Raw genomic sequence first — 26,470 nt, 5'->3', positions numbered from 1 at the left:
AATATTTCTGGAGGTTGGTTGTTGATTTCGCAATTCTGTCAGCTTCTTCGTTTCGTTTTATCTCTGTGTCCTGGTAATCAGCAGAAAAGTATTTCTTGTTTTTCTTTTGTTAAGTCTGTTAATTTTCCCGAGAACTGGATGGGTTATATTGTTTGGCTTGTATTGCACTTAATGAATCAGAGTATATTACTGTTCTCAAATGATTTGTGGTTCTGAAGTGCTCCAGGACTATCTGAACTGCTACTAATTCTGCAGTGTTTTTTGGAAGTTGGCATGCCAGGGTAATGTCTGGAAAAACTGCTGATGCTCCTACATGGTTCTCTGATTTTGATCCTTCTGTACATATTGGCATGTGGCTGGGATATTTAGTTCTATGTACGCCATGCAGATTGCTGAAAGTTGATGTCTGACGAAGTATTTTTATTCCAGATTTGTGTGGAGAGTTCACATAAATTGTGGAGTGTTATGTGCAATTCTAGATTTGCAACATTATCTATGTTAAGATGATATGTTGTCAGTAGCTCTTCTGGTCTGATTCCTAGGTGCTTGTTTGCACTTTTGCAGTTCCTATATATATATATTTTCCTATTTTGGTGAGAATAGGGATATCCAAGTCAGATGGTCTCTTGTGGATCTTATCTTGTATGCAGACAGTGGAGCCAACTCTCATCTCCTGAGTAACAATGATAGTTCATTAGCTTCTGTATAAAGACTGTATGTAGGTGATGTGCAGAAGGCTCTTGTTGCTATTCGTAGTGCACTATGGTTTTTTTTTTTTTTTTTTTGTTTGTTTGTTAGTTAGTTGTTGCCACATCGGCTTCTGTGGCCATAATGCACCTCCCAAAGTTTTTACATTTTGTACTTTGATCCAAGCCCAAGGCAGGATTCGAACCCGCGACCTTTGGGTTTGAATTAAAGTGCCTGCCTGGCAACCCAAAGGTTGCCAGGCAGGCACTTTACCCACCCAGCTAGCCTGGTTGATCTGATTGAGGTGTATAAGGCCTTGAATGGGTTGAGCAAACTGAATGCTGATGATGAGATTCTTCCTCTTGCTGAGATTAAGAACCTGGGGGGGGCATAGATTCAAATTGAGGAAAGACAGTTGTAGAATAGATGTGCGGAAATTTGCCTTTAGCCAGTGGGTGGTTGATTGGTGCAAGCTTGCTTTCTTGTATCGTATACCTCTGCTAATGATAATTGAGATATGTGTCCCATTTAGTTCTGGATGTATGAGTGTAGGTGATTTTTTGAGAGAGTACACCATCATTACAGTTGTCTGTGGATTTAGCATTGTTCTAGTGTTGTTCACTGTTGTAACCCCAGTGTGACATATCAATTCAGTGGTACTACACTGACAGTGGTAGAGAACGAAAAGGACCGGGGAGTAATTGTGCAGGTAGATATGAAATTTTCTGAGCAGTGCAGACAGTCTGCAAGAGTAGCTCATAGTGTCTTGTCAATGATATACAGGAATTTTTTTAGCAGGGATAAGGTGGTGATTATCCCCTTATATAAAGCAATGGTCAGGCCACACCTTGAGTACTGTATACAGGTCTGGACGCCTCATTTTAAGAAGGATGTAAAGCTGTTGGAATGAGTACAGAGAATGGCAACAAGATTAGTGAATGGAACAAAGGGTTGTTCTTATGAAGAAGGGCTTAAATTTTGCAAATTACAGTCTGGAGACTAGGCACCTGCGAGGTGATCTGATTGAGGTGTATAAAGCCTTGAATGGTTTGGGAATGCTCAATGCTGATGGAATTGTTCCTCTTGCCCGAATAATCATTTGAGAGTGCATAAATTCGAATTGAGGAAAGACAGATGTAGGATAGACGTGCGGAAGTTTGCCTTTAGCCAGCAGGTGGTTGGTTGGTGGAACAGGCTTCCATCCTTTGTTGTGGAAGTTGATAGCCTAAATAAATTTAAGGCTGAGCTGGACAGGTACTTAGAACAAACAGAGGGGTGAAATGGGAGTGTGTTTCCTTTATCTGCAAATTCCCAGTGATTCCTTTATCTGCAAATTCTCAGTGATTCCTTTATCTGCAAATTCTTAATGCATGAATAATCACCGCTGATTATCAGATCAACAGTTTTACGCCCTCTGGTTGCCTCTCGAACATGCTGCTGTAGAAAACAGCATCCAATAAATCCACAAAAGTCTTGCTAGTGTGCGAGTGACCAACTCACAAGTTCCAATTAATATGTGGAAAGTTAAAATCCCTCATTATAATTTTATGGATTTATTTACTGCCCACTATTTCTTTGCACAACTGCTCATTTTCCTCATCAGATTCATTTGGCCTATAACACACACCTACTCTCATTTTCCTTTTCACACCACACTGACTCAACATTGCATTGTCCACCAATGTCAATTGGATGCACTTCCATATATTTTATGTGTTTCTGCTCATTTCCAAGAGAAGCAGTGCAAGAATCACTTTCACCTCTGCCTGCAGCCACTGTTAATCTTTTAGTCTGTGTATCCATCCCACACTAGCAGTTTTCTGACCCACCTAACCCTGCCTCAATAGCATCAAAAAATATTCTTGCACCCTTTCTATTTAAGTGTACCGCATCCCTTTAGAAGCAGTCTCTGCTGTAAAAAAAAAAGCACAGTCCACGCTGAAATAAATTTTACTCCACGAGCCTTGCACAATCTCTCCATGGACGAATTGATTGACAAGGCTGTCATCATATACTCCCTCATGTCGTGTCTGGGCAGAATTGCAGACACATTCAACCCTAACTCGCAACTTTTTTCCAACAATGACCTGTAGTTGTTGAGTAAATCTGAAGTTGTCTTACTCTGTGTCTTTAGTACCAGTTGCGTCAATTGTCACACCTCATAGAGATCTGCTACTGAGGCAGTGTTAGGTGGGTCGTAAACTGCTAGCTTGGAGGGATACACAGATTAAAGGTTAACAGTGGCCACAGGTAGAGGCAAAAGTGAATGTTGCACTGCTTCTATTAGAATGAGCAGCAGCCTGGGAAGCAAAGTAATGGAGATTTCTAGGATTGTTGGGAGTCATAGTGGAACAAGTAAATACATGGACTGTGTTAGGATAACCAAGAGTAGGTACAGGTGCATGTATACTTGCATGTATACCAATGCTAGAAGCATAGTTAATAAATATGAGGTGCCTCCGTACCCAGTTGGGCAGGAGCAGCAGTGCGTAGCACACGCTTCTTGATTAGACTCGGGGTTCGAACCCATGCCCACCAAATACGGAGGATGCGGAAAGGTCAGGGAATGACCACCGCACATCCCTGGAGCAATATGGCCTTAGTTGCTAATGCTCCTAAAAAACAAAAAAAAAAAAAAAAAAACAAATAACAATAGACAAACAATAATAAATATGATGAGCTTGAAGTGCTAGTCAAAACATCTAAGGCAGATATTGTTGGGATATCAGAGACATGTCACAAAGATATAAGCAGTGGAGAATTCGAATTTGAGGAATACAATGTGTACAGGAGGGATAGACAGGACAGGAAGGGAGGAGGGGTAGTAGTAGTAGTAGTAGTAGTAGTGGTGGCACTTGATGCAAGAAAGCAAGTGTAGGAGCTTATGCAGCATCAGCCAAAAAAAAAAAAAAAAAAAAAATCACACCATACCCTCCAAATGCCTGTCCAGTTCCTCCTTAAATTTATTTAACCTATCAACTTCCACAACGACAGATGGAAGTTTGTTCCAGCAATTAACCACCCGCTGGCTAAAGGCAAATTTCCGCACATCTATTCTACATCTATCCTTTCTTAATTTGAACTTATGTCCCCGTAGGTTCGTATGCTGTTAGTTAAGAAACACAAAATCTAAGGAAGTGCATCCAATTGATTTTGGTGGACAATGCAGTGTTGAGTCTGTTTGGTGTGAAATAAGCACTGGGAAATGAAAAATGAGAGTAGGTGTGTGTAATAGGCCTAATGAATCTGAAGAGTATAATGAGGAATTGTGCTGAGAAATAGAGTGGGCCAGTAAATCATAATGTCTTATAATGGGGATTGTAACATTCCAGATATTGACTGGAACTGATCGGTTGGTCACTCGCACACTAGCAAGACTTTTGTGGATTTATTGGATGACTATTTTCTACAGCAACATGTTCGAGAGGCAACAGAGGGAGTAATACTCTTGATCTGATTATCAGCAGTGATTATTCATGGATTAAGAATTTGCAGATAAAGGAACCACTGGGTGACAGTGATTACAATGTACTGATGTGGGAATTACTTAAAGATGTAACTACCATCAAGGCTAAAGGGAAGGGCTTTTACTTTCATAAAGGTGACTACAGAGGTCTCGGACAGTTTTTAAATTCTGTACAGTGGGATCAACTATGTTACCAACATTGAATTCTAAATGGGAAGCCTTCACTTACTTCATTTTGGAGGCTACTAGGCTTTTCATTGCAACTAAGAAATACTGTTCAAGGTTTAAGCCTAAATAGATGTCAGATGAATTAATGAGGCTCGTGGCAGAGAAGAAAAATGTATGGGATATATATACAGTATCAGGTGACACAGAAGTCTATGGCAGGTATAAACTAGTCTATAATCAAGTCACAAAGAAGGTTAGGCAGGCAATGGCAGATTAAGAGAAATCTTTGGCAAAGGATGCAAAGAAAAACAGCAAAGAGTTCTTTTCTTATGTAAACTCTAGAAGGAAAGGGATAAATCAGATTGGACCACATAACATAAATGGGTTGACTACTGATGATCATGCTCAGGTAGCTGATAAACTGAATGTGTATTTTGCATCTACATTCACAGGAGGAGATATTCAATGAGGAGAGCGCCAGAAGTTTATCATACGCTAATTGGGAGCTATGTGATTTGGTAATAACTGAGAGCAAAGTGGAGGAGAAATTGTTGAAGTTAAACATAAGGAAGGCACGTGGGGTGGACGGGATCTATCCCGTTATATTAAAGGAGGCAGCAAAGGAAGTAAGCAAACCCTTAGCCATAATTACGACAGCTTCTTTGGACTCAGGTGAGGTCCCCATGCACTGGAGGTGTGCAAATGTACCACCAATTCAAAAAAGAATGAATCAAAAGGTTACAAGTAACTACAAGTAACTGTTAGTCTAACTTGTGTTGTAAGGAAAATAATGGAACCACTGGTTAAAGAAGCATTGCAGGATCATCTAGACAAGACTGCAGTAATAGTTGAGGCACAACATGGGTTTGTTAAAGGGAGGTCTTGTCTAACCAATTTGATTGGATACTATGATGTGGTCACAAAAGAACTGAATGTCAAAAATAATTTTGATATCATATACTAGGATTTCAGGAAAGCATTTGATACTGTTGCACATGGAAGACTGCTATACAAATTGGAGAGGTATGGCATTAAGGGTAAGTTGCTACAATGAATAAAGGGATGGTTGAGTGGGAGATGACAGAGAGTGGTAATCAATGGACACTGCTCTTTGTGGACAAATGTCATTAGTGGAGTTCCCCAGGTTCGGTGTTGGGGCCATTGTTGCTGTGTATATTTATCAATGATATTGATGAAGGTATATTGGGTTTAATGTCCCAGTTTGCAGATGATAGAAAGGTTGGCAGGGTTGTTAAAGACAGTATGCTACTCCAACTGGATCTAGATAAGTTGGAAAAATCGGCCAAGAAGTGACAACTGAAGTTTAACATTGACAAATGCGAAGTACTGCATATGGGTAGCAATAACTGAATATAAACATACCAACTGTATGGTACTACATGCAGGAAAGTAGAAAGTTAAAAAGTCGTGGAGGTAATTGTGAACGTCAAACATGATGTTCACTGAACAGTGCAGACGGACTGCCAGGGCAGGTCGTGGATTGTTGTCAATGATATATAGGAATTTTGCTAGCAGGAACAGGGAGGTGATTATCCCATTATACAAGGCAATGGTCAGGTCACATCTAGAGTACTGTGTACAGGTCTGGATGCCTTATTTTAGGAAGGATGCAGAGCTACTGGAACAAGTAGCTCTACATCTTGTTGCCCTTCTCTGTACTGGAACAAGTACAGAGAAGGGCAACAAGAATAGTGAAGAGAATGAGAGGTTGCTCTTATGAAGAAAGGCTTAAGTTTTGCAAGTTACGGTGTCTGTAGATTAGGTACTTGCGAGGTGATCTGAATGATGTGGATAAGGCATGGAATGGTTTGAGCAAGCTCAATGCTGATGGAATTCTTCATCTTGCGTAAATTAATCGCCTGAGGAAACAAATTCAAATTGTAGAGTGTAGCAGAGTTGTGCGGCAATTTGCCATTACCCAGCAGGTGGTTGATTCCCGGAACAAACTTCCATCTGTCGTTGTAGAAGTGGACAGCCTAAATAAATAGAAGGCAGAACTACACAAACTTTGGACTAGACAAAGCGTTTTTTTTTTTTTTTTTTTCTGGCTGATGCTGCATAAGCTTGCTTTCTTGCATCATATGTCTCTACTAATGCTAATGAAGTGTACAGAACATGTGAAAAGTCTTCCATTTTGGTTAGACAACTGGCAGTTATCTTCTTTAGATTTCTAACTGCTGAAGAGCACATGATTTGAAATTTTTAAGCCCGTTAGTTCTTTGTTTCACAAAAAATGTAATCATGATATACACTGTGTACCAGTAGATGAAATATTTCAAGAAAGGGTCAGAATCTGTCTAAGATGACGAATGTTCAAGCTGACTTTCAATTTCAAGCATTTAAAATCTATTTATTACTAATACAGTCTAAAAATCACAGGTTGCATGGTTGTTTTTCCTCCACTTCTGATAATAAAATGAAACAACTCTTCCTTTCTGCTTGAAATAGTGCATGACATCAAGGAAGTCCACCGCAAATAAATAAAATAAACGGACAGAGCAAAACAATAAGTATTCCTATGGGGAGGAGACAGGCTTCAGTATTTTTAGTTGCAAAATCTTGAATTTGTAACAGTTACCTTAATTTACATGTCCTGTGAGAGGACATGTAAATTAAGTAATATTAGCTGTATTTTTTAGAAGAAAAATTGATTTCAGCCAAAGGGTTATTAACTCTTGGCATGCCTATCACTTAATCTTGTAGATTCAGAAAGTCCCGGTAATTTTAAGGTAGGATTTTACAGATAAATAAATGACATCAGAAAAGTACCCCACCTCCCATCAGAATTAATCTAAGTATCTCACTTGACAGGCAACTGGTTAACATGATGTGGTTCATTTAGTTGACAGCTGAAGCCATTGTTTCCACACGATTCTATTTTAAACTAAGTGAAACAAAGAAATGACTACAGAGACCTGTTAGAAATTAGCATTAGCATTAGCAGAGGCATAAGGCACCTCCGTAGCCAGGTGGGCAGGAGCAGCAGTGCATAGCACATGCTTCTTGATTAGATCGGGGTTCGAGCCCGTGACCACCAAATAAGGAGGATGCAGAAAGGTCAGGGAATGACCACTGCATATTGCCAAAGCAATATGGCCTTAGTTGCTAATGCTACTAAAAACCAAACGACAACAACAACAGTAGAGGCATGCAATGCAAGAAAGCAAGCTTATGCAGCATCAGCAAAAAAAAAAAAAAAAAAAACCCCGCTCCCATTTCACCCCTCCCTTTATTCCAAATACCTGTCCAGCTCAGCCTTAAATTTATTTAGGCTATCAACTTCCACAACAAAAGATGGAAGTCTGTTCCAACAATCAACTACCCGCTTGCTAAAGGAAAACTTCCGCACATTTATCCTACAACTGTCTTTCTACAATTTGAATTCATGCCCTCTCAGGTAATTATTCTGAGCAAGAGGAAGAATCCCATCAGCATTGAGCATGCTCAAACCATTCGAGGTTTTATACACCTCAATCAGATCACCTTGCAGGTGCCTAGTCTACAAACACTGTAATCTGCAAAACTTAAGCCTTTCTTCGTAAGGGCAACCCTTCGTTCCATTCACTAATCTTGTTGCCCTTCTCTGTACTCGTTCCAACAGCTCTACATCTTTCTTAAAATGAGGACTCCATACTTGTATACAGTACTCAAGGAGTGGCCTGACTATTGCCTTATACAAGGGGATAATCACCTCCTTATCCCTGCTAGAAAAATTCCTGTATATCAGGGATGGCCAACGAGTCGACTGCAGCTTTAATTTTGGTCGATCACGAAGAAATTTAAATATATAATCATCCCTCAATTTGCGCGGTCAGGTATACTACCAAAATTTTATATTGCGCAGAGGGTTTCGCCACCTGCGTGTTTTTTTGTTTGTTTTTTTTAACGAAGCTTCAAAAATAGGAATGAAGAGCAGATTTTGAAAATTTATTTATTTTTTGCATGATTGAAGATTTCATTGAAAGAGAAACACATTTCACCATTATAACGTAAAATACCACAGAATTCCAGCTGTAGATATTACTGCAAATGCAATAAGATTGAGTTTACTACCCGTTTATAATTAGATTCCACTAACAGAAAAGTGGAAATTGTTTTTATAGTTTTATGGTCGTGACCTCCAGAAATAGCTTTAGAGAAATATCACAAAGGCATTCAAAACTGATTCTTATAAGGATATAACTAAACAGAGCAATAAACGGTGGTGTGTTTGTCCGGTTATTTTGGAAACAACTTCCTCATTCGGAAATCCTCTTCATCAATTATCCTACGTTAGCTGTTCAGATAGAATATTTTTCCGGTTCGCACAACTTAAAGTGTTTTAATCAGTAAGCATTGCTTTTGCTGATTTAATAACTGGACAGTACTTATATGTTAATTTAATACCTTTTGATTTTTAAAATTAATACAGTCAGTCCTCGTATAGCATGATAGTTGTGTTCCTAGAAACCCTCGTGCAATGCAAAATCGTGCAATATAAACAACAGGCCCTATGGGAAAAATAGGGTTAGGTGCCGACCACCCAAGATTGAACACACATTTGTAACCAAAACATTACTAAACACAATAAATAATCGTAATAAAATACGTAAGTATTTTATTACGACTATTACGTAATAAAATATTGCTAATGCTTTTGCTTCTATCGTAAGCAAACTTGTTTTTTGTTTGATTTTCTATCCAAACAGATAACAGCCGTTCCATCTCTTCCAATTTTTTGTGTATTAATCTAATGGATTTTAATTACACTTTGAGTTGTTCCTGCTATGAAAGTTGTTTTTATTTTCTCCGCATTCTTTGTAATTCTCGACGTTGCCTCATTTAGGTCTGTATCACGTGCAATATCACATGGTCTTTCATTTTGCTCAAAGCGTTTCACAATTTCATATTTTTTCTCTTTCGACAGAGGCGGACTGGACATAAGCCTTACCGGGGAAACCCCGGTGGGCCGGAGGCCGGTGTGATTTTGGCCAAAAACCGTAGTATGAGGCCACCACAAATTTTCCCGGGTAAGAATTTTTGACCCAGTCCACCTCTGTTTATCGATTGCTTTTCTTTTTCTCTCTGAATCTGCAGTGTCTTCACCAGGACCTTCCTTTTCACACCTTTTAAATATTTTACTCATTTAGGGAATAAAGCACAATTACAAAACGAGGAGGCACGCTTGATACACATAAACAAAGCTGTAGCAACTGAATAAACAACACCGTAAAGGCAGAGATACACTATAACACCTCACATTTTACAAAAGCACATTTCTAGGGGTTACTACTATAAAACAATAAAAACAATTTCCAGTTGCGTTTCTGCTAGTGGAATCTGTTATAAACTGGTAGTAAACTCGATCTAATTGCATTTGCGATTATACCGATAGCTGGAATTGTCTTGGTTTTTACATTATTATGGTGAAATGTGTTTCCCCTTCACTGATATAAAAAACATAAATACATTTTCAGAATCTTCTCTTCATTCCTATCGTGTTGCATTCGGTTGGGGTGATTCCGCATTCGACTGCCATTTCTTGTAAACACAAAGGCGAATCATGCATAATTGAATTCGGTTCGTGTTATATAAGATATCGTTCCCCTATTTATAAATCGTGTATGATCGAATTCGTGTAGTGTAAACATGTGTTATACAAGGACTGACTGTACTATGAAAAAGAGTAAAACGTATCATTTTCATCAAGAGTGGGAACTAGAATAATTTTTCGTAATGGTGAAAGAAATATGTTGCTGTTTGATTTGCAATGCTTCCGTGGCTACACCCAAAAAATGAAATTTAAAAAGCCACTTCAATGCACTCCATGGTAAATACCAATTGGATTTTCCGCTGAATAGTGACCTTAGAAAAAATAAATTAGAAGAACTTAAATTTAGATTATTCGCACAACAAAATTTCTTTATGACACCTAATTTACAATCTAAAGCAGTAACTGTAGCATCATTTAAAGTGAGCTATCTTCTTGTAAAAAAAAAAAAAAGCAAATCATTTTCTGATTGTCAATTCATCAAAGACATTTTTAGAAATAACAGATTCTCTTTTTGAAAATTAAGAACAAAAATGAAATTAAAAGGCCCTTCAAGATCTGCAATTATCTTGAAATACTGTGATAATGATGCGACGCATCGAAAAAATAAGCAAAAATGTGAACAATTGTGTGCTCATATTACTAATTGTGTGTCCTTTTCTTTATAACTGGATGAATCTACAGACGTCAGTGATACAGCTCAATTGCTCATTTTTGTTGGTATGTTTGTCGATGATTCTGCCACTAGAGAAGAACTGCTGGGTATGGTTTTGTTAATTAAAAGAAAGAACTAGAGAGGTCTTCATATCTTTAACTCATTCAAACATTTTATTGAAAAAATTAAATTAAATTACCATTATTTAAGCTCGTATCAGTAACAACAGATGGAGCTAAAGCAATGATTGGGCATCTTAACGGATTCATCGCATTGTGCCCAAAGGATGATGAATTCCCAGATTTTTTGAGTTACCACTGTATCATCCCCCAACAAGTGTTAGCCAGCAAAAGATTAAATACTAAAAGTGTTATGGACATCGCTTTCGAAATTGTGAATTCCATCAGAGGACAATCTCTTAAAAGGAGACTTTTCAAAATGCAACTCGATGAAAAAGAACCAGATCTGATATTACACACAGATGTGAAGTGGCTGAGTCGGAGTAAGTTTCTACAGAGATTTCGAAATTTGATGAGTGAAATTAAAAAATTTGTTGATCAAAGGGGAGATGATTATCAGCAGCTACAAGATACAGAGTGGTTGAGTGGTTGTGTGATCTGGCTTTTTTGGCAGATTTTCCCAGTAAATTAAGTGATCTGAATTTGGACTTACAAGTAAAAAATAAAAATGTGGGTGACATGATTAGTAGTATTTTTGAATATAAATATCAATTTTTGGCAATGGTAAAGGATCTCAAAGAAAAAAAATTCGACCACTTGCAAAAATATCCTGTTTTTGAATTTAATAGTGAGAAATATGTTTCTGTAATTGAGAATGTTGTGGACAATTTTGAAACGAGAATCAGTGATTTTAAAACAATTGAACACATTGTTCATTATATTTCTTATCCATTTAATGTCCACTTAGATACGAAACAAATTGCAGAAAAAAATCGGTGCGATTTTTCCCATGGAGAAAATATTACTTCAAAATGAAATTATTACATTGAGAAACGATATCTTCCTAAAAGCCATATCAGAAGAAGAATTTTGGAAATATATTTGCCGAGAAAACTACCCAAATGTAAAAAAGGAGTGAACTTTGAAATTTTTGAGATGGTAGATCACGAAAGATTAAGTTGGCCACCCCTGCTGTATATCATTGACAAGACACCATGAGCTACTCTTGCAGACCGACTGCACTGCTCAGAAAACTTCATATCTGCCTGCACAATTACCCCTAGGTCGTTTTCATTCTCTACCACTGTCAGTGCAGTACCACAGAGTTGATACGTTACTCTGGGGTAACTGCTTCCAATATGTAGTACTTTACACATTTGTCAATGTTAAATTTTATTTGTCACCTCTGAGTATATCTGCTCAACTTTTCTAGATCCTGTTGCAGCAGCGTACTGTCATTAGTGTCGTTAACAACCCTGCCAACCTTTGCATCGTCTGCAAACTTGGACATTAAGTTTGATATACCATCATCAATATCATTTGAGAGCTTCCTTGGACTCAGGGGAGATACCCATGGACTGGAGATGTGCAAATGTGACGCCAATTCACAAAGGAGGATCAAAGGCTGACACAAGTAATTATAGACCTGTGAGTTTAACTTCTGTTCCCGGAAAATTAATGGAGGCACTGGTTAAAGAAGCACTGCAGGATCATCTAGACAAGACTTCAGTTATAGCTCGGACACAGCATGGTTTTGTTAAGGGGAAGTCTTGCCTGACCAATTTGATTGGATACTATGATGCAGTCACAAAAGAACTGGATGCAGGGAATAACTTTGATATTATATACTTGGATCTTAGAAAGGCTTTTGATACTGTTGCACATGGAATACTGCTGCACAAATTGGAGCAGTGTGGCATTGGAGCCAAATTGCTGCTATGGATAAAGGGGTGGTTGAGGGGGAGAAGACAGAGAGTGGTAATCAATGGACACTGCTCATCGTGGACTAATGTTATTAGTGGAGTCCCTCAGGGTTCAGTATTGGGTCCATTATTGTTTTCTGTATTTATAAATGATATTGATGATGGTATATCAAGCCTAATGTCCAAGTCTGCAGATGATACAAAGGTTGGCGGGGTTGTCAAGGACACTACTGACACTATGCTGCTGCAACAGGATCTGGAAAGGTTGAGCAGATGGGCTGAGAGGTGGCAAATGAAGTTTAACATTGACAAATGTAAAGTACTACATATGGGAAACAGCAACCCCAGAGCAGCGTATCAACTCTGTGGTACTACACTGACAGTGGTAGAGAATGAAAGGGACCTGGGGGTGGTTGTGCAGGCAGATATGAAGTTCTCTGAGCAGTGCAGACGGGCTGCAAGAGTAGCTCATGGTGTATTGTCAATGATATATAGGAATTTTTCTAGCAGGGATAAAAATTAAAAAAAAAGTAAAGTGCAGCCTTTATCAACCCACTGCAGGATGGAAGCCTCCTCAACAATTCATGTTGAGGGAAATGGACCATAATCTGCCACGCTGGTCCAGTGCGGGTTGGAAGATCGACCGTATTCAGCAGTCAGGGGCTTGAACCCCGGTTTACTCAAAGAGCGTGTGCTACTGCACTCCCGCTCCTGTACACTCGGCTAGCAGGGATAAGGAGGTGATTATTCCCTTGTATAAGGCAATGGTAAGGCCACACCTAGAGTACTGTATACAGGACTCGAGGCCTCATTTCAAGAAGGATTTAGAGCTGCTGGAAGAAGTACAAAGAAGGGCAACAAGATTAGTGAATGGAACAAAGGGGTGCTCTTACGAAGAAAGGCTTAAGTTTTGCAAATTACAGTGTCTGGAGACTAGGCACCAGCGAGGTGATCTGATAGAGGTGTATAAGGCTTTGAATGGTTTGAGCATGCTCAATGCTGATGGGATTCTTCCTCTTGCTCAGAATAATCACCTGAGAGGGCATAAATTCAAATTGAGGAAAGACAGATGTAGGATAGACGTTCGGAAATTTGCCTTTAGCCAGCAGGTGGTTGGTTGGTGGAACAGACTTCCATCCCTTGTCGTGGAAGTTGATAGCCTAAATAAGTTTAAGGCTCAGCTGAACAGGTATTTCGAACGAACAGAGGAGTGAAGTGGAAGTGGTTCTTTTTTATTTATTTTATTTATTTTTGGCTGTTGCTGCATAAGCTTGCTTTCTTGCATCAAATGCCTCTACTAATGCTAATGCTAATTTATAAATACAGAAAACAACAATGGACCCAACCCTGAGGGACTCCACTAATAACATTAGTCAACGAAGAGCAGTGTCCATTGATTACCACTCTGTCTCCTCCCACAATCATCCCTTTATCCATAGCATCAATTTGCCTCTAATGCCACACTGCGCCAATTTGTGCAGCAGTCTTCTATGTGAAACAGTATCAAAAGCCTTTCTAAGATCCAAATATATGATATCAAAGTTATTTCCTGCATCCAGTTCTTATGTGACCATAATATAGTATCCAATCAAATTGGTCAGCCAAGACTTCCCCTTAAGAAAACTATGTTGTGTCTGAGCTATAACTGAAGTCTTGTCTAGATGATACTGCAGTGCTTCTTTAACCAGTGCCTCCATTAATTTCCCTGGAGCAGAAGTTAAACTAATAGGTCTATAATTACTTGTGGCACCCTTTGATCCTCCTTTGTGAATTGGGGTCTCATTTGCACATCTCCAGTCCATGGGTACCTCTCTTGAGTCCAAGAAAGCTCTCATAATTATGGCTTAGGATTTGCTTACTTCCTTTGCTGCCTCCTTTAATATAACTGGATAGATTCCATCCACTCCAGGTACCTTTTTTATGTTTATCTTCACATAATTTCCCCCCCACTTTCCTCTCAGTTATTACAAAATCATCTAGCTCACTTCCAGAGTTTTATTCACCTCTGGCATTCCCATCCCTGAATAACTCATCATGTGTGAATGTAGATGCAAAATACTCATTTAGTTTGTTAGCCACCTGAGCAGGATCACCAATAGTTCAACCGTCAATATCCAGCGGACCAATCTGATTTATCCCTTTCTTTCTAGAGTTTACATAGGTAAAGAACTCTTTGCTGTTTTCTTTGCATCCTTTGCCAAAGATTTCTCATAATCTGCCTTTGCCTGCCTAACCTCCTTTGTGGACTGATTACAGACCAGCTTATATCTATTATAGGCTTCGATGTTCACCCATTAATTTATATGTATCTCATGCATTTTTCTTTTCTGCCACGTCTCATTAGTTCATCTGACATCCATTTAGGCCTAAACCTTGAACAAAATTTCTTAGTTTGTATGTAAAGCCTAGTAGCTTCCAAGCTTAATTCTCTGAATGCTTCCCATTTTGAATTTGCTGTTGGTAACAATCATCAGTTGGCCCCACTGTATAGAATTTAAATACTGTCTCAGACCTCTGTAGTCACCTTTATGAAAGCAAAAACCCTTCCTTTTATCCCTGATGGTAGTTAACTCTTTGAATAAGTCCTGATTGAGCACACTGTGATCACTGCCCCCTAGTGGTTCCTTTATCTGCAGATTCTTGATGCATGAAGAATCACTACTGATAATCAGATCAAGAGTATTACTCCCTCTAGTTGTCTCCCAAACATGCTGAGGTAGAAAACAATCATCGAATAAATCCACAAAAGTCTTGCCAGTGTGTGAGTGACCAACCCACAAATTCCAGTCAATATCTGGGAAATTAAAATCCTCCATTATAAGACTCTCTGATTTATTGGTCAACTCTATTTTCCTGTACAGTTTTCTGTTATACTCATCAGTCACTTGGCCTTTAACACACTCCTACTGTCAATTTTGATACCCAAACACCAAACTGACTCAACACTGCACTGTCCAGCTATGTCGACTGGCTACTGTTCCTTGGATTTTGTGTGTTTATTAACTAATAGTATAACCCCTCCTCCCTTCCTATCCTGTCTATCCTTCCTATACACACCATAATTCAGTTCTACCTTCCTTATATCTGTGTGACAACACGTCTCTGATATCTAACAATATCTGCCTTTGATGTTTTGACCAACACCTGAAATTCATCAAATTTATTTACCAAATTCCTAGCATTGGTGTACACGCCATGCACCTGTTCCTATTCTTAGCTACCCTAACAAAACCCATGTGTTTACTTGTATCGCAATGACTCCCAACAGTCTCTGAAATAATTTGCACCTTGTTTTCCAGGCTGCTGCTCATTTCAATAGAAGCGGTGCAAGAATCTCTTTCACCTCTGCCAGCTGCTACACTTAATCTATTAGTCCGTGCATCCCCCTCCAAGCTAGCAGGTTTCTGACCCGCCTAACACTGCCTCGATAGCATCAGCAAATATTCTTCACCCTTTCTATTTAAGTGTATGCCATCCCTGTATAAATAGTCTCTCCTGTTAACAAGCAGAGACCAGGCAAGGAAAATTCTACCCATCGAGCCTTGCACAATACCTCCAGGGCCGAATTGATTGACAATACTCCCTCCTATCGTGTCTGGGCAGAATTGCAGACACTTTCAAATTCAGTCACGTTACAGGGGAACCAGTTCACATGTAACTTCGAGATGGAATCTACAGTCGACTATATGCTTTGTTCTATGTTTGATGGTCATTTATGCACGTGTGGCAAAAACGTGTGTGATCTTTGTTTCCCTGCCTATATAATTACAGTAGTTAGGGTTAGTAATATCAAAAACAGTTAATTTAAACACTGAGGACTGTCTCCCTTTTTAGAAATAATGCCTATTTCTATTCATCCTCTAAATTATGTTCAAACATTATTATTGAAATAAAAAACCACACCTACCCTATGCAAAGCACTAACAATTCTAACAACATCATAAAATATAAACATTGCATCTTTCTCTGGAAGCTTCTTTTCTTTGATGACAAAGTGTTGCAGATTAACAAGATCAGCAGTTTTAATATTAAAATCATGAGCACAAAGACAGTCTAAGACCAAGCACAATCGCTTCTTTGCTTTTCCAGTGTACACCAAATCACCCGAAAGAAGTTCTTTTTCTTCCCATGCTTCATCCTAAAATAATACAAATACCAGATATAAGCAGAAAAAATTTACATCATTCATTAAAATTAAAAACATGGCTATATGCCATGTTTTTAACAAAAAGCAAAATATGTTTTTAACATATTAACAAAAAGAGAAATGAAAAAAGAAGAATAATGGGAAAACATTTCTTGAATTAAAGGTGAAATTTGAGTTATTGGTTGTGTATATCTTACCACGGCTTCTCTATGCAAAGCAATAACAATTTTGGAATCATAAAATATAAACACTGCATCTTTCTTTTGTTTAATGACAAAGTTTTGATAAGATAAACACATTTCAACAGGTTCAAACAAAATCAACAGTTTCTGCATTGAAACCATGAGAACATGTTATTTTACACAGAAGTGAAAAAAATTGAAATATATGCACTATTTTGACAGAGAATTCAGCTGACTGTTCTCTACACCACTGGTGAGCAACTTTTTTTGTTGTAACCCCAAAATTAATGAGCAATTTGTTGATATCTGAAGATTTACTAAACAAATACAGGTCAATGTTGAAAAAAAATCAGGAGTTAAGAGTTAAATTTAAGTGTTTGCAATTCTGCCCAGACACGATAGGAGGGAGTATATGATGAGAGCCTTGTGAATCAATTCTGCACTGTAGAGATTGTGCAAGGCTCGTAGGGTAGAATTTTTTCAGCGTGATCTGTGCTTGCTAACAGGAGAGACTGCTTCTACAGGGATGGGTTACACTTAAATAGAAAGGGTGCAAGAATATTTGCTGATGCTATCGAGGCAGTGTTAAGTTGGTCAGAAACCTGCTAGTTTGGAGGGGGAGATTCACAGACTAAAAGAACAGTAGCCGCAGGCAAGAGTGAAAGTAATTCTTGCACTGCTTCTATTAAAATGGACGGTAGGTGCTGGGATTTTCAGAGAATGGTGGAAGTCAACACGGAAAAAATGAATACACGGGCTGTGTTAGGGTAACTAAGATTAAGAAAAGGTGCATGTATACATGCATGTACACCAATGCTAGACGTATAGTAAATAAATTAAATGAATTTGAAGTGCTGGTCAAGACATCAAAGGCAGATATTGTTGGGATATCGGAGACATTGTGTCACACAGGTATAAGTAGTGCAGAATTGAAATTTGGGAAGTACAATGTGTATAGAAAGGATAGGAAAAATAGATGGGTTATGCTGTTAGTTAAGAAACAACAAAATCTAAGGAAGTGCATCCAGTTGACATGGGTGGACAGTGCAATATTGTGTCAGTTTGGTGTGACACACACTGGGAAAAAGAAAACAAGAGAATTAGAGCAGGAGTGTGTTATAGGCATATTGACTGATGAGTACAACAAACAAATGTGCAGAGAAATAGTATGCCAGTAAATCAGAATATCTTGTAATGGGGAATTTTAACTTTCCCCATATTGACTGGAACTTGTGGTTTAGTCACTCACACACTAATACGCTTGTAATCAGATCAAAAGTAATACTCTTGATCTGATTATCGGAAGTGATTATTCATGTATTAAGAATTTGCAGCTAAAGGAACTATTAAGTGACAGTGATCACAGTGTACTGATCTGGGATTTACTTAAAGATGTAACTATCATCAAGGGTAAAGCAAAGGGTTTTTGTATAGGTGACTACAGTGGTCACAGACAGTTTTTAAATTCTATACAGTGGGATCAACTGATGATGTTAAAAACAGTAAATTATAAATGGGAAGACTTCAAGGAATTAATATTGGAAGCTAGTAGACTTTCCATACCAAGTTCATCTGACATCCATTCACATAAATGGATATCAGATTAACTGACGAGACTCGTGGCAGAGAATAAAATGCATGGGATGCATATAAATTATCAGGTGACACAGAAGCCTATGGCAGATATAAGCTAGTCTGTAATCAAGTCACAAAGGAGGTTAGGGAAGTGAAGGCAGATTACGAGAAATCTTTGGCAAAGGATGCTAAGAAAAATAGCAATAAATTCTTTAGTTATATAAACTCTAGAAGGAAGGGGATGAATCAGATTGGTCCACTTGATGTTGGTGGTTAGACTGTTGATGATCCTGCTCAGATAGCCAACAAACTGAACGAGTATTTTGCATCTAAGTTCACACCTGAGGAATTCTGTAATAACGGAGAACAAAGTGGAGTATAAATTGTTGAAGTTAAACATGACGTAGCCGAGTGGTCAGGAGCGAGGGTGCATAGCACGCGTTCCTTGAGTGGACCGGGGTTCAAGACCGTGACTACTAAATACGATAAATATTTGTATTGACGATTTATTGTAAACTCTACTGACTTGGTTGTAGTGCTGGAGAATAAACAGAAAATTTAATTTAATTTAATAAAAAAGGCACCGGGGAAAGATGGAATCTATCCAGTTATATTAAAGGAAGCAGCGGGGGAAGTAAGCAAATCCTTACCCATAATTATGAGAGCATCCCTAGATTCAGGGGAAGTCCCCATGAACTGGAAATGTCCAAGTGTATCCCCAATTCACAAAGGGGGTTAAAAGAATGACGCAAATAATTATAGATCTGTTAGTTTAATTTCTGTTCTGGAGAAAATAATGGAGTCACTGGTTAAAGAAGTAATGCAGGATCGCCTAGACGAGACTGTAGTTCAGACACTGCATGGGTTTGTTAAGGGGAAGTCTCGTCTGACCAATTTTATTGGATACTACGATGTGGTCACAAAGGAACTGGATGCAAAAAATAATTTTGATGTCATATACTTGGATTTCACAAAAACTTTTGATGCTGTTGCACATAGAAGACTGCTGTACAAATTGTAGCTGTATGTCATTAAGGACTAGTTGCTGCAATGGATAAAGGGATGGTTCAGTGGGAGACTGCAGAGAGTGGTAATAAATGGACACTGCTCTACGTAGACTAACATTATTAGTGGAGTCCCCCAGGGTTCAGCGCTGGGCCCATTGTGTTTTGTGTATTTATCAATGATATCGATGAAGGTATATCAGGCTTAATGTCCAAGTTTGCAGATGACACAAAGGTTGGCTAGGTTGTTAATGACAGTAAAGACAGTATGCTATTGCAACATGATCTAGAAAAGCTAGGCAGATGGGCTGAGAAGTGGCCGCTGAAGTTTAACACTGACAAATACAAAGTACTGCATACGGGTAGCAGTAATCCAAGAGAAATGTACTAACTGTGTGGTACTACACTCAAGGGAGGTGGAGAATGAAAAAGACCTGGGGATAATTGTGCAGTCAGTTATGAAGAACTCTGTGACCTGCTCTGCCATACTGTCTTCACTGCTCAGAGAAGTGTTCCTAACCTGTACTGAAGGCCACACCTTCAGTACAGGTTAGGAAGTCACATTGTAGAAAGAATGTAGAGTTGCCTGAAAGAGTACTGAGAAGGGCAACAAGATTGGTGAGAGGAACAAATAGGTACTCTTACCAAGAGATTGGCTTAAGTTCCGCAAGTAGCAGCATCTGGAGACTAGGCACCTACCAGTTGATCTGACTGAGGTGTATAAGGGCTTGAATGGTTTGAGCAGGCTCAATGCTGATGGGATACTACAACTTGCTCAGATTTAGAACCTGAGGGACATAGGTTCAAATTGAGGAATGAAAGTTGTAGAATAGATGTGCGGCAGTTTGCCTTTACCCAACAAGTAGTTGATTGCTGGAACAGACTGTTATGGAAGTTGACAGCTTAACTAAATTTAAGGCTGAACTAGACAAACATTTGGAATGATCGAATAGGTGAAATGAGAAGGTTTTTTTTTTTTGTTTTGGCTGATGCTGTATAAGTCTTGCTTTCTTGCATCATATGCCTCACCTAGTGCTATAATCTCCAAATTAACTAGCGTAGATGGTAACAACATAAAAGTAATCATCAAAAATTTTCAGAGAAGATTACTTATATATTCATTTATATTGTAAAAGACCTGCACCTAAGAGGAAAATGTGTTTCTGGTACTGGAAACTTTACATCAAAACTTTTCAATTATCTGCTGTTATCATGTTAGATTGCACAGCCAATAGTAGTAGAAAACCTTCAGATAAAGCTATGTTCTTCAAATGTAAACTAATCAGAGGTTCAGTGTGTGAGCAAAATTTGAAACTTCAGACTTATGATGAGATAATTAATTAAAATATAAAAAATATATTCCATTACGAAAATGACATTTAATTTTCAAAGGGATTAAAGCCAGGCTTAAAAGATGATGACCATAAACTTACAGAAGAACTTGATAGATCAATTTAAACTTACAGAACAATAAATGTGCAACTATACACTGGTGTTCAAAGAAAGTGCATCACCCCTTAAAATTGTAATTGTGGTTCTGAGTAATGTAAGTATACGGCAATATTTCTTACAGATTGCATCAGATAAGACCAACAGGCATAGGTGATGAAGTAATATTGCATTAGCTATATAAGCACGTTCTCCAAGAGTTGCAGTCATTCCTTGCTTGCTTGTGTCAGGATGACGAGTTACGTGCAGTTGACGCCACAAACAAAGAGTGCTATTGTTGCTTTGCATGAGGAGGGATGTTCTTCCCGTCATATTATTATTATTATTAGCAAAGGCACATGATGCAAGAAAGCAAGCTTATATAGCATCAGCCAAAAAAAAAAAACCCAACAAATCTTCTAATTCCACCCATCCACTTGCTCCAAATGTTTGTCTAGTTCTGCCTTGAATCTATTTAAGCTATCAACTTCTATAACAACAGATGGAAGTTTGTTTCAGCAATCAACCACACACTGGTTGATTACTTATAGAGTGTCTTGTAATCAGTTGACAGCGAGTAGATTTCTTTCCCAACTCAAGAATACTGGTTCTTCTGATAGGAAAAAAGAAAGTGAATGCAAACAAGTCTCTACGCCAAACAGGACCGCGCTTTGAAGTGCTTATGCCTTAAAAACCGTAAATCTTCTTCTTCTGAGCTGAAAAGAGAATGGGAAGAACATACAGGAGTGGTAGCAAGTGCAGTAACAGTCAGAAGATGCCTCTTCAAAAATGGACTTGTAGCCCATCGTCCTAAGAAGAAGCCCCTCCTTACACAAAAAATGAAAAAGGCCCGATTAATTTGGTGTAATGAGCATGTCAAATGAGCCCCGAGCAGTGGAAGTCAGTTATTTTCTCGGATGAGAAGAAATTCAACTTGCATGGCTCTGATGGGAGACAAACGATTTGCCGCAGACGTGGTGAAGAATACTATCCAGACTGTATGGTGTCTACAGTGAAATTCCTTACAAGCCAAATGATATGGAAGTACATTTCGTATCACGGAGTAGATCACCTGCAGTTTATAAAAGGTTCTGTAAATGCCAATGGATACCTGGCTATATTGGAAGGCAAATTGCTGCCAACCATTAGAGACCATTTCAACCTGCCAAGTAACTGCATCTTTCAGGACGACTCTGCTCCTTGTCATCGGACAAAAAGTGTAGGTAGGCACTTCTGTAGTTACTTTAGTTTCATTTCTGCATTAGAGGTTCGATAGTAATGTGCTAACATTTGATACAGATGAAAAAATGGTTGGAAGAACAGTCTATTACAACTGTTAGCTGGCCAGGAACAGCCAAGACCCGAATCCTATAGAGAACTGTTGGCATCGCATGGAATTTGTAGTTGCCAAAAAGAAACCAAAGACCCTTCGTGAACTTCAGGAAGCCATAATTCGTGTTTGGAACAACAAACTATCAGTTGATTATCTTCAGAAATTGATCTTGTCAATGCCTCAATGGTGTACTGCTGTCACCAGGGCAAGAAGCGGTTCAACTAAATATTAGTTTGCACTGGTGAACTTTTCATTTTGTTTTCCCCTTAAAATGATAAACTGAAACAAATTGAGGGCTTCTGATAACATTTCAGCCATAACTGTCATGTTTAACAAACTGTTGAATAAAGGTTGCAAATGCTCATTTTGGAATATTTTGAGAGCACTTGTCAAATATTACTTAGCTTTGCCTTAACTATTAATAAATATCTTTTTTTTTATATTTTCTATTTGTGATGCTAGTAATTAATACCATCGCGAAAAAGGGTTAGAAATGTGAAATTCCTAGGTGATGTGCTTTCTTTGACCACCAGTATATATGTATATATATAAAGTTAAAAAAAAAAAACAAATAGGGTGGGGGGTAGCTACAGAGTGATAAAAGGTAACACAATTTAATTAAAAAGTCAATTTATTTTTGAAAGTGAGTTTGAATAAATGAATGTTGATTTATTACAAAGTCAAATCTCTTATTAAACCCTTCACACTGCAATAACTTGCAAGGTGCTGGGGATTTCGAGGCCTGCTGTAAGTCATCATTGAACAAATAAATACACAAGCGTTAGGATAACTAAGATTAAGAACATGTGCATGTATTTGCACACATGCCTATACACCAATGCTAGGAGCAAAGAAAACAAATTTTATGAATTTATTTAATGCATTTGATGATCATCAAATGCGGACATTGTTGGGATATCAGGTGACGTCGTGTCACTCAGATATAAGGCATACAGAATTTGAATATGGGGAGTATAATGTCTACAGAACAGACAGGAGGACAGGGACAGGGAGTACAGGGACAGGGCATATTAAATGAAAGGCAGTGCATCCAGTTGACATGGCTGGTCAGTGCACTGTTGAGTCAGTTTGCTGTGACATAAGGAAAACAAAAATGAAAGTAGGAGTAGATTAGCATTAGAAGAGGCATTTGATGCAAGAAAGCAAGCTTATGCAGCATCAGCCAAAAAAAAAAAAAAAATAAATAAATAAATAAAAAATAACCACTTCCACTTCCCCCCTCTGTTCGTTCGAAATACCTGTCCAGCTGAGCCTTAAACTTATTTAGGCTATCAACCTCCACCACAAGGGATGGCAGTCTGTTCCACCAACCAACCACCCGCTGGCTAAAGGCAAATTTCCACACGTCTATCTTACATCTGTCTTTTCTCAATTTGAATTTATGCCCTCTCAGGTGATTTTTCTGAGCTAGAGGAAGAATCCCATCAGCATTGAGCATGCTTAAACCATTCAAGGCTTTATACACCTCTATCAGATCACCTCGCTGGTGCCTAGTCTCCAGACACTGTAATTTGCAAAACTTAAGCCTTTCTTCGTAAGAGCACCCCTTTGTTCCATTCACTAATCTTGTTGCCCTTCTCTGTACTTGTTCCAGCAGCTCTACATCCTTCTTGAAATGAGGCCTCCAGACCTGTATACAGTACTCTAGGTGTGGCCTGACCATTGCCTTATACAATGGAATAATCACCTCCTTATCCCTGCTGGAAAAATTCCTGTATATCATTGACAATACTCCATGAGCTACTCTTGCAGCCCATCTGCACTGCTCAAAGAACTTCATATCTGCCTGCACAATCACCCCCAAGTCCCTTTCATTCTCTTCCACTGTCAGTGTAGTACCACAGAGTTGATACGTTGCTCTGGGGTTGCTGTTTCCCATGTGTAGTACTTTACATTTGTCAATGTTAAACTTCATTTGCCACCTCTCAGCCCACCTGCTCAACCTTTCCAGATCCTGTTGCAGCAGCATAGTGTCAGTAGTGTCCTTGACAACCCTGCCAACCTTTGTATCATCTGCAAACTTGGACATTAAGCTTGATATACCATCATCAATATCATTTATAAATACAGAAAACAATAATGGACCCAACACTGAGCCCTGAGGGACTCCACTAATAACATTAGTCCACGATGAGCAGTGTCCATTGATTACCACTCTCTGTCTTCTCCCCCTCAACCACCCCTTTATCCATAGCAGCAATTTGCCTCCAATGTCACACTGCTCCAATTTGTGTAGCAGTCTTCCATGTGCAACAGTATCAAAAGCCTTTCTAAGATCCAAGTATATAATATCAAAGTTATTCCCTGCATCCAGTTCTTTTGTGACTGCATCATAGTATCCAATCAAGTAGGTCAGGCAAGACTTCCCCTTAACAAAACCATGCTGTGTCTGAGCTATAACTGAAGTCTTGTCTAAATGATCCTGCAGTGCTTCTTTAACCAGTGCCTCCATTAATTTTCCTGGAACAGAAGTTAAGCTCACAGGTCTATAATTACTTGTGTCAGCCTTTGATCCTCCTTTGTGAATTGGGGTCACATTTGCACATTTCCAGTCTATGGGTACCTCCCCTGAGTCCAAGGAAGCTCTCATAATTATGGCTAAGGGTTTGCTTACTTCCTTTGCTGCCTCCTTTAATATAACTGGATAGATCCCATCCACCCCGGGTGCCTTTCTTGTGTTTATCTTCAACAGTTTCTCCTCCACTTTACTCCCAGTTATTTCAAGATTCTGTAGCTTACTGCTAGAGTTGAATACACCTCTGGCATTCCCCTTGCTGAATAACTCTTCATGTGTGAATGTCGATGCAAAATATTCATTTAGTTTGTTAGCTACCTGAGCAGGATCATCAACAGTTGACCCATCAATATCAAGTGGACCAATCTGATTCATCCCCTTCCTTCTAGAGTTTACATAAGTAAAGAACTCTTTGCTGTTTTTCTTTGCATCCCTTGCCAAGGATTTCTCGTAATCTGCCTTCGCCTGCCTAACCTCCTTTGTAACATGGTTGCATATCAACTTGTATCTATCATAGGCTTCTGTGTCATGTGTTAACTTGTAAGTATCCCATGCATTTTTCTTCTCTGCCATATGCCTCATTAGTTCATCTGACATCCATTTTGGCCTAAACCTTGACCAATATTTCTTAGTTGGTATGTAAAGCCTAGTAGCTTCCAAGATAAGTTCTTTGAATGCTTCCCATTTTGAATTTGCTGTTGGTAACATCATCAGTTGGTCCCTCTGTATAGAATTTAAATACTGTCTCAGTCCATTGTAGTCGCCTTTCCGGAAGCAATAACCCTTCCCTTTACCCCTAATGGTAGTTACCTCTTTCAGTAAATCCCACTTCAGCACACTGTGATCACTGCCACCTAGTGGTTCATTTATCTGCAGATTCTTAATGCATGAAGAATCACTGCTGATAATCAAATCAAGAGTATTACTCCCTCTAGTTGCCTCCCGAACATGCTGATGTAGAAAACAATCATCCAATAAATCCACAAAAGCCCTGCTAGTGTGTGAGTAACCAGCCCCCAAATTCAAGTCAATATCTGGGAAATTAAAATCTCCCATTATAAGACTCTCTGATTTACTGGCCTACTCTATTTCCCTGTACAGTTCCTTATTATACTCATCAGAGTCATTAGGCCTATAGCACACTCCTACTCTCAATTTTGATCTCCCAATGCTTATGTCACACCAAACTGACTCAACACTGCACTGTCCAGCGATGTCAACTGGCTTCACTTCCTTGGTTTTTATGTGTTTCTTAACTAATAGCATAACCCCTCCCCCCTTCCTATCCTGTCTATCCTTTCTGTAGACGTTGTACTCCCCAAATTGCAGTTCTGCATCCCTTATATCTGTGTGACGCCACGTCTCTGATATCCCAACAATATCTGCCTTTGATGTTTTGAGCAATACCTCAAATTCATCAAATTTATTTACTAAACTCCTAGCATTGGTGTACACGCAAGTATACCTGCACCTGTTTCTATTCTTAGCTACCCTAACACAACCCATGTGTTTACTTGTACCGCAATGGCTCCCAGCAGTCTCTGAAATACCATGAATCTTGTTTTTCAGGCTTCTGCTCATTCTAATAGAAGCAGTGCAAGAATCTCTTTCACCTCTGCCAGTGGCTACTGTCAATCTATTGGTCTTTGTCTCCCCCCAAGCTAGCAGTTTTCCGACCCACCTAACACTGCCTCGACAGCATCAGCAAATATTCTTGCACCCTTTCTATTTAAGTGTATCCCATCCCTGTAGAAGCAATCTCTCCTGTTAACAAGTACAGTCCAGGCTGAAAAAAATTCTACCCCTTGAGCCTTGCACAATCTTTCCAGGGCCGAATTGATCGACAAGGCTCTCAT

General features: G+C 38.9%; 1 protein-coding gene across 1 annotated transcript in view; it reads right to left on the bottom strand.

Moving 5' to 3' along the window:
* LOC150081187 (serine/threonine-protein kinase 40-like) overlaps positions 1-26,470 on the bottom strand; it is a 156,994-nt gene that overhangs the window by 80,832 nt on the left and 49,692 nt on the right. The window contains exon 4 of the mRNA XM_090378949.1: positions 16,317-16,547. Within this exon, the coding sequence (XP_090235075.1) occupies positions 16,317-16,547 (231 nt within the window). The remainder of the gene's footprint in view (positions 1-16,316; positions 16,548-26,470) is intronic.

This window comes from Mastigoproctus giganteus, chromosome 8 (genome assembly GCF_048544385.1).
Source record: "Mastigoproctus giganteus isolate SK-2022 chromosome 8, ASM4854438v1, whole genome shotgun sequence".
NCBI lineage: Eukaryota > Metazoa > Arthropoda > Arachnida > Uropygi > Thelyphonidae > Mastigoproctus > Mastigoproctus giganteus.
Note: the sequence above shows the minus strand (reverse complement) of the source record. Positions and strands in the feature narration are given on the sequence as shown.